This window comes from Anabrus simplex, chromosome 3, assembly GCF_040414725.1.
Source record: "Anabrus simplex isolate iqAnaSimp1 chromosome 3, ASM4041472v1, whole genome shotgun sequence".
NCBI classification, from domain to species: Eukaryota; Metazoa; Arthropoda; class Insecta; order Orthoptera; family Tettigoniidae; genus Anabrus; species Anabrus simplex.
This window is the reverse complement of record NC_090267.1, coordinates 439,415,702-439,425,520: the sequence shown is the minus strand read 5'-3', so window position 1 is coordinate 439,425,520 and position 9,819 is coordinate 439,415,702. Positions and strand designations below refer to the sequence as shown.

Sequence of the window (9,819 nt, the reverse complement as noted above, 5' to 3'; positions counted from 1 at the left end):
GTGAAGCCCTTCTCTCGACCGGTGTCTACTTTGTTCACCGCCTCTACCACGGCACCGATCCAGCACCAGAGGTCCTTCTCTACTACACATCTGCCGCTGCCTGTCTCTCAGTCCAAAAAAACGGCGCTCTCATCCATCACCGCCTCTATTCCGTGGTTTCTACACCGGCTCACATCCAAGCTGAGATTGAAGCAGACGAAGAACTGGCTGCTAGTGCTGACATTACGCTTCCCCAGTCCCCACCTCCCAGTTACCAGTGTCTTCCTGCCCTTCCCCTCCGCCTACTACCACCACCGTATCTACTCCAGCTTCCCTTACTACTCCTTGTATCGTATCTGTTACCACCACTACTATGACTACCACCACCACCACCACCACTGTCGCTCATACCTCTGCTTCTCTATGTCTCATCCTTTCCTCCTCTCGCAAGCTTCTCTCCCCCTCTCTCCCATCGCTGCTCAAACATCTCACCCTCCTTCTACGCAGCCATCTGCCGAGGGACATACCGTCGCTTCTCCGGAGAACGTGGTACTCCTACCTCAGCACTCACCACCATCTATCTACAGCTGCGTCACCCGAGGGATCGATCCCAGCATAGCGCCTGCCGTTCTTGCCCACGACCTCCGCCAGGCAGACATCCCTGTAGAGCGCGCCTTCCGCATCTATAACTCAGACGGACCTACTTTCCTGGTGCGCATTCAACTACCCACTTCAGACGCCGTCCAGCGCCTCATCGCTTCCGAATTCACATCTATGGTCGCCATCATCGTGTGGAACCTTCGCATTCTCCCCCACGACCCCTGCACCGTCCTAACACACCTCGCAGTCGTCCCCGGCCTGACCCTCCTCCTATCTCACCTCGTCCACATCTTCGATCACCTACTGTCCCACCCCTGCCACCCTATTCCTCTCCCGCTCCACCAACCCCTGATCTGCTCCGCCTTCTTCTTACTTACCTCACCAACTTCTCCTCAGTCTACAATACCTTCGCCTTACACCTTTTCCCTAGCCCACTCTCATAAATCATAGGCTATATCTACGTTCTGCATCATACATATTGCATCTCTGTATTTTAATTTAATGGAAACAATAAAAACTCACCATAATATTCAAGCCCCCTTAGCCACGAAGCCTTTCCTTTTCCATTCAGCATTCTTCACATCGCCTTTTCCCAACTCCCAATTTCCACACATCTCCTTCTCCCCGCCCAAGCTCTCGGCCAGAGGGAGGGCGTAACCCTTCAGCTGGCCCGCCCCACCCCTTCAGGGTGGGAATGAAAACTTTTCGCACGCACGCAAACCTGCATACATCTGGTGTCAGTGGGTAGGGTCTGACACATCCCACTCTGACGATTCTAGTGTCAGACCTAAGACGAAACGCTGTTAATAGAGCAAACGCCTGAAAAGCCTTAAATCTGATATGTTTTTGACATGCTCTATTGGTGAAAAATATCTAATTCCCTAGGGAATTTACAATTTTCCATTCGGAATTGCTAGGCGGGCATTAATTCCATTGTGGAGATTTATCTCCCGTATGCAGTTAGAGTGGGATGTGTCAGACCTAAGACGAAACGCTGGTTAATAGAGCAAACGCCTGAAAAGCCTTACATCTTATATGCAAATAATATTAAAACAATGTAAAAGACCATGTTATATAACGCAAAGTATATTGTTTCCTTATAGAGCTTCGGAATAAACTTTATTAATGTCCTTCCATTTGGAGGTAAGATGTATACTGTATTGTGTTTGCCTTTCGAACTCTGGAACTATCCTCGTACAGATGAGAGTGTCAAAAGCACCGATTTCGAAGATGGAGTCCTACAACTTTAAGCGATTGTCTTTGTGCCTTGTTGATGCACATAGCGAAACTCAAACAAACGGGGGAACTGCAGTCTTCTAAATTGAATCGATATATCCGAAGGAATTATGTGAATCCGGGGAATTAATATTACTTCGCTCGAGGCATGTCCAGTCATGAGAGTGGCTTCCTCGTGTCGCGGACCGAAAATGGCTTCCTACTCAATAGACTTACAATGCAAGGAATACTACTTCGCCCGCGGCATGCCCAGTCACGATGGTGGCTTCAGTAATATTCGTCATCAGTTTCAGAGTCGTGTTCATTGTAGAGGGAAGGATTCACATTCCTGAGAAAGAAATACTTGCCACAATCGTCCACTCCAAGATTTTGAGGGTACTCCAGATGACTCCAAATTGTTCAAATGAGAGTTCGGCCGTAAAGCCAATATAAAATGAAAAATAATTCTTAACATGTAACTAACTGAAAAGATAATGCACATACAGAAACTTACATTTCACATTTGAGCTTGGCTTAAGATATAGAAATGTAAAATATATAAAATCTTACCAGTTACAGTAAATATATTAGGATCATCCCACTGCTGCATGGTACATAAACATTTCAGAATTTTCTCGACACGAGTAACGGAGCACCTTTTCAGTCCTTTTATTACTGTTATTTACCAGCAGTGGACGCAAAACATTCCTATCACTATTTCGCTGATCCTTTGTTCATAACCAGATTTCAGGATGCGTTTTACGGCACATAATGCGTGCGTTCGTCATGTCATTAAATCCACCACCCAATCTCACCTGCTAGTTGGTTAATCTCGGTGACAGCATGTTGGTTTGTCATATCCCAATACACTTTTTCCGATGGTTTTTCGTTCATAACTAACAAACGAAAGCGAAAATGAAAATTCCGGCTTCTAGGTGCATTCGGAACCCCTTCCATCTATCTATGTTCAAAATTTCAGATCTCTGCGTGTTATAAATTTTGCTGGGCATCGCGCACAGACAGACAAACACTTACTGTACTTTTATTATTATTTATTTAAAGTCTGTGCTGTTGAAGAATATAGTTGAGGAGACCATATTATTCAATAAATAGGTGAGTTCATGCGGCCTTTTTTTAAGCATTTAAGTCTGGAATTTTAGCCACTTTTAACTACGTTTTTAAAACAGTTTTGATATTTTTATTTTCATCAGTTGGCGACCCTTGTATAACTTGCAAGCGCGGCGCGGCTGATGTGTATTTTTACGAGGCAAACGTAACGAGGCCAGGTGATTTTTATGTTCGCTGGATTATGTTTCTTGTGAAATAAGATTACAAGAGTAGAGAGAAGTGTATTTGCGTGAAAGTGCACATACTGTCGACATGCCAGTACCGCTACACCCCAGTTTGACCCCCAAAGTGACAGATCCTTTGTGGTTTAGCATTGATCGTCCGTACGACGACGAGAATGATTTGGCTTTGCTTGAACAGGAACATCAAACATGGGTAATACCCCGAATGTCTAGGCGTATTTAAGTTCTTATAATTGTATCTGAAGAAAAACATCTTTACATTTTAACACTTGTGTAAATCATGTAAGGCTTCATTCATTACAAGGTGTTGAAGGAGTTGAAATTGAATTATGTAGTCTGTCACATCTGAATGATATACAATAGCCTGAGAGGGATTTTACCTGATTACATGGCATAACAAATACTACTTCAATACCAGAGTTTTAAAACTTAGGGAGGATGGCTGAAAGTGCTATTTTCAACCCCTTCCCTTCTCAAGTATTTATATGTTACCTGAGGCTGCATGCACACTGGTTCCAGTCTGTCTTAAATTTGTGACCGAGCCGGGAATAGGGTGACCAGATGAAAATAGGTAAAAAAGGACAGAACTGTTTAAAAAGGAGGACAATGCAGGGGAAAAAAAAAGGGGGACACAAAAATCCTCCTTTGAGAGTTTAAATTTAGACATATGTTGCAACTTCCACATACATAAACAAAATTTATCCATTTCTATATTATACAGTAAATTCTTACAAAATTTAAACAAACTAATTTGCTGGGACTTTATTGAAGATTCAGGTGGCTTCATTAGTTTTGGCATGTCTATAACATACTTATGAAAAGATACACATGTAAAATTCCTTTGGATTATATTGAACCATTAATAGGATTTTCACAGATTCTACTTTGAAACAGTTCCTATTATCAGTCCATTGTGCTGAGATTCTTTCTACATTTGCATTGTTCCCTGGTGTAGAAAAAAAAAAGTATGCTGCAAATTGTAATAACTCCAAACTACAATCAACTGACTTTACATGAATCAAGTCAAAATCTCTTTATTTGCAAATGAGGTGTCTACCTCCGTGGCAAATGGTACACTAAAATACATTATTGTCAAGCACTAAATTTTAAATTAACAAGAGAAGAACATTTTCCTATAATACAATATTATACAATTTACGCTAACAATTTTTTCTATTAAACACACAGCTCATCCTTAATAAATTTACAAAATTCTACCTATAATATCTCCTGTACTTACAAACTTAGTCAACTCGTATACAGTTGAAATACTTTGCCCAGTTCTGACTACAAGGGAACTTTTTAAATATTTTACATCATCAGTTTTTAAAAGGACTTGGCTTGCAAATACAGAATATATTTTTCAACATCATAATATTACTTTCTGTGTCATCCATTGAAAACAGGCTTCCTTCAAATCCAGATGATCTCCTTTCGCTTGTCATGTCAGCTGTCACACATTAACATAGCAGTGTTCTGAAGGGGTATTGCTGAGAGAGAGGCATGCAATATACAGAGTGGTTAATAGCATCTATTATCACAAATACAAGGCATGCATGGCATAATCGCATGTACTGTATATCCATAATCACATTTATATATACAGTGTCAATGATGCCGTTGCATAATGAAGAATACTTGTAAAAATGAAGTAGTAAAACTGATTACCACCAAATTAAGCAGATTCACTAAAGAAAAGGACATTTTGGGTTTTCAGGCATTCCATTGTAACGGGTGTTGATCAAAATCTCGTCAGTTGCAAAAGATATCTCTTACTTTTATGTGTACTATGGGTTATTATTTTCTGAAATAAAACTTATGTCAGTATTAAAAAAAAAAAAACCATACCGTAACAGGTGTTACACAAATGCAACCCACTTGTTGAGATAGGCCTACATGGTGAAAATCAATAAACTCTGTGAGATGACAGCCAGTAGAAACTTGCAAATTTTATTGCAGAAGAAAGAAACTAGAAAAACTAAACATATAATTTAAAAAAAAGGATAATCACTGGTTTTTTTTCTTGTTATTTCACGATTTTGAATATAACTGATGTTACAGGAATTGTAACGGGTGTTATACAGCTGACAGAAAACTCACCAAAATTGGCAAAATGCTTGTCAGATTAAATGAGATAATTGTATATAAGGTCAAATTAAAGTAAGATTGTTTGTTTAAATTAGTAAATTAAGCATTAGAGCTCATGGACAAATTTAACGAATTCTTAAAAATTATTCTGATACTCCTTGTATTTTAATAGTTACCCTATTTATTATTAAATGCACATTATAATCATAATTAGAGAGAAACTGAAGACAAAATCAAGCACTAATATTGTTACAAATTCTACTTTTTTTCCGTTTTGAAATCTCAAAAACTGCATCTAACCTTTAATAATAATGATTTTAAAAATATGTTCATCACTAGATTTGAAGTCAATTAAGATATATTATCTGCGCCCTTTTTAGCGATAGATTTACACCCTACCGGGCGAGTTGGCCATGCGCGTAGAGGCGCGCGGCTGTGGGCTTGCATCCGGGAGATAGTAGGTTCGAATCCCACTATTGGCAGCCCTGAAAATGGTTTTCCGTAATTTCCCATTTTCACACCAGGCAAATGCTGGGGCTGTACCTTAATTAAGGCTACGGCCACTTCCTTCCAACTCCTAGGCCTCTTCTATCCCATCGTCGCCATAAGACCTATCTGTGTCGGTGCGACGTAAAGCCCATAGCAAAGAAAAAAAGAAAAAAAAAGAAAAGATTTACACCCTAGTGCTGAATCGGTCGACGTCGGTTATCTTTTGAGATTCGTATTGGCGACCTTTGAAACACAAACTAAGAATCGCTTATCATCGCTGTGCGACATCTGGCGTACACTTTAAGTACTCATACTGTTGTTGTTTACTTTTGTGTGATACAGTTGTTGGCATAAGATTATAAAGGTTTAGAAAATTCGTATCAATCGATCATATTGTCGATTCAATTCAGATTTCATTTTCATTCAGTTGACAGTACTACCGGAACCGGCAGTGCTCCCTTCTTCTCCTCAACCGAGTACAAAAATCTATCACTAAAAAGTGCGCGTACTATATGTATAGCTGTAAATAGCCTTATGCTTGAAGAATGTATTTGTGACTGCTAAACCTATAGCCTACCAGCACAGAAGTCCAGCAGATGCTTCCCATTCCTATTAGCTTACATTTCTTCACCACATTTACCATTCACCCTTTCATATCCTTCAGTTCTTTTTCCAACTCTCGCATTGAAATCGCCCATTGGCACTATCCTATCCTTGCTGTTGACCCTGACTACGATGCCACTGAATGCTTCATAAAACTTGTCAGCTTCATCCTCATCTACACCCTCACTTGGTGAATACACTGAGACAATTCCCTTCCTAATTCCTCCAACTGCCAAATCTACCCACATCTTTACGTACCTGACAGAAACTGTGTTGCGTACAATAGCATTTCTGATGAACAGCCCTATTGCAGACTCTGCCCTTCCCTTTTTAACACCCGTCGAGTATACTTTATAATCTCTTCCTCATTATCTCCCCTTACCCGAATATCACTTTCTCGTAGCACATCCAGATGCATCCTCTTTGCTGACTCAGCCAATTCTACTTTCTTTGTTCCATAAGCCCCATTAATGTTGATAGCTCACCATCGAATTCCATTTTGTTCGCCAAGTTGTTTCCAGGGTGTCTCTCGCCTGTCAAATGGGAGTGGGACTCTGTTACTCCCATAGGTCCGAGGCTTGCTTAAAATGTTCTGAGCTCAGTAAATTCATGAAGCAGGATGCTACCCTACTTACACATAGTTCAAGCGAGGATCTCTCCTCTAACGGATTAGGAACCACCGGTGGATTGTATAGCCCTAGCCGCCTGAGCACAAGGAAGGCCATGGCTCAGAATATGTCCGAGATGCCCACTCCTTAGCAACTGGTATCCCGACACTCAGTACCACTTACTAGGCCACTCAGCCGTTGCCCATAGTTCACAAACTAGGATGCGACTACAGTAACCCACTCCATGAACCATTAACATTAAGATAGAAATAGATGTTAGGCCCCTTTAAACAACAAGCATCATCATCATCATCATCATCATCATCATCATCATCATCAAGATATAGTAAATCTTATGACCCTGACAGGAAAGGCAGAGGAAGTAGTAGGATGGGGCTGAGTGAAGTGAAATAGGTAACGGAAGAAAGAAATTGAGGAAATTATATACATGATACTGGAGTGGTGGCCAAGAGGCAATAAACGGAGTGGGACTAATTTCGAAGCAATTGGATGAGTATGTTGAAGTGGTAGAATGTGTGAGTGACAGAATAATGAAGGTTAGACTAAAGATGAAGAATGAAGTGATGGACTTCATACAGGTGTATGCACTACAGACAGGAAACAGGAAAGAAGATATTGAAGGGTTCTTGGAGAAAGTAGAAAGAGAGATTTCAGGTGTGGAAGTGGTTATTATGGGAGATCTGAATGCACAAGTCGGATACAAGAGACAAGGAAAGTAAGAAGTCATTGGACCGTATGGATATGGGAAAAGGAATCCTGAAGGAGAGGAACTAGTGGACTTGTGTGAAAGGAATGGACTTACAGTGGGGAATACATGGTTTCAAAGAAAAACAGCAGGAAGATTACGAGATATGGGTGGGGTGACAGAAGAACAAAATCAGTAATTGAGTACTTTTTGGTGGAAAGAACAAATCGCAGAAAGTTGATGGATGTGTCATCTTTACCAGGAGAAGCATTTGATGGGGACCATATAGTTGTAGTGGCAAAAGTACAGTTGGGAAAAATGGAAAAACTAAAAGAGATATGAGAAAGCAAAATAAAAGTATGGAAATTGTACAGGAAGATTTTCAGGAGTGATTGAATGAGGAAGTGAGTAAAAAGTGAAAGAAAAGAAGACAGCCTGGCGAGAATGGAACAGAGATCAAACAGAAGAAAGCAAAAGGAAGTATCTCAACAGCAAACGGAGATGTAAGAAGGTGGTAGGAGAAGAAGAGTTGGGAAGAATTTACACATAAAATGGAAGTGGATGTAAGTGGCAGTAAAAGGATGCTGTATGGACTTACAACAAGTAAGAGGACAGAAAGAGTTACCACAGAGCTGGTGAAAAAGGAAGATGGGGAATTGTTAACACACCCAGAAGAGATATAGAGAAGGTGGAAGGAGTATTTTGATAAGCTATTGAATGTGAACAACTGTACAGGGGAGATACAAGCAGTACAGTGTGAGGGCTCAACAACAAAGGAAGACATAACAATTTCTGGAGGTGGAGTTAGCAGTACAAGGAATGGATGAAATCAGTGTGGTGCAACGGTTGTACTGACTACTAAAGTGTGTGTGGAAACACAAATGTGTACCAGGAGACTAGAAAAAGGGATAATAATACCAGTGTTTAAGAATTCAAGCCAGTGAGATGAAATTCCTGAGAAGTATTATAGGAAAGACAGAGTGAGTTATAAAGATATAAGGAAGGAAGTTGGGATAGGGAAGCTAAATGAGAGAGTTGAAAAAAATAAACTAAGGTAGTTTGGACATGTAAAGAGGATGGAGGAGAATAGAATTCCAAAACAGATGCTGGAGGCAAAATGCTAGGGCAAGAGGGCGAGATTAAGGTGGATTGAACCAGTTAAGAGAGGCATAAGAAGATGAAATTTAGACTGGGACAAGATTGTGGAAGGAAACAGGGAGATGGAGAAGTGCCATAAATACCTCGACCCAGCAAGGGGAAATGATGATTATACACAAAAGTAAGAGCTGTCTTTTGCAGTTGATGAGATTTTGAACAATTGTTATTTCATTCTCCAAATTTGTCTTTTTAACTGTTCAACTGGAACACACATTTCAGTGAAATGCCTGTTGAGTAATTTCTCGTATACTGGCTCTAGTGTCATTATACCCTTTTTCTTATTACCACTTGCTCGTGACTGATTTGGTCTTTTCATCGAAATTAAAACATTACTGTGTAGGAATCTGTCCTTCGGCCCTAATTAAAGAAATTGGCGATTGGGAACAGAGTAGTAATAATAATAATCAATGGTGTATCCTGAATACTCCACCGAGGTGTGCAACTAGTAACCATGCAGTAGCACAATGTATTAAATGAATTCCGATTATATTCACCCTAATTACATGTATGTGAACTCGATGCTGCGATTCTCTTTGCAGAATTCCTTGGTGATGTTGCTGCAGAAGTCGTCACATGATTTCATCTCTGCAAGAAGATCCTTTTCTATAGACATCATTCCTAATAGAGAGACGACTCTGACTTAACAAAGCTCGGGAAGACCACTTGTCAATAGGAATTTCTGGATTTGAGCCACAGTCTTATCTTTGAAGTGTTTCGGAGTAAACATTGCCCTCAATTCGGATTTAAGTCGTACTATATCAAAATATTTTCCAATTTACTGAATTGCTCTTCAGGAAAATTACCAGAAAAAATTAAAATTTTCTTACAATCAAGCCTTTCAGGTAAGGACAAATCTAATGAAAAGAAGCGATATTTTAATTGTGCTAGAATAATATAAAATATTTCAGGTAAACCCTCTTATACTCATGTTTAACTGAAAATGAAGTTTCTTCCTTTTTCCTGGGGGGATCAAATTTTTCTTCTGTTCCAGACATTAGCAAATCCACTGTTTTGCATTATTGATTCATTAGAAACTTAATTCACTTCTCTGGTGCAAAATGCA

General features: G+C 40.0%; 1 protein-coding gene across 2 annotated transcripts in view; it reads left to right on the top strand.

Annotated features, from left to right (window-relative positions):
- The first annotated feature begins 3,029 nt into the window (after positions 1 to 3,029).
- Positions 3,030 to 9,819, top strand: part of LOC136866490 (anaphase-promoting complex subunit 15B) — a 65,875-nt gene continuing 59,085 nt past the window's right edge. For both annotated transcript variants that reach the window (XR_010859554.2, XM_067143502.2), the window contains exon 1: positions 3,030 to 3,297. Coding sequence is in view for 1 of the 2 variants with exons in the window: in XM_067143502.2 (XP_066999603.1) it covers positions 3,175 to 3,297 (123 nt within the window). In the remaining variant the exon portion in view is untranslated. The remainder of the gene's footprint in view (positions 3,298 to 9,819) is intronic.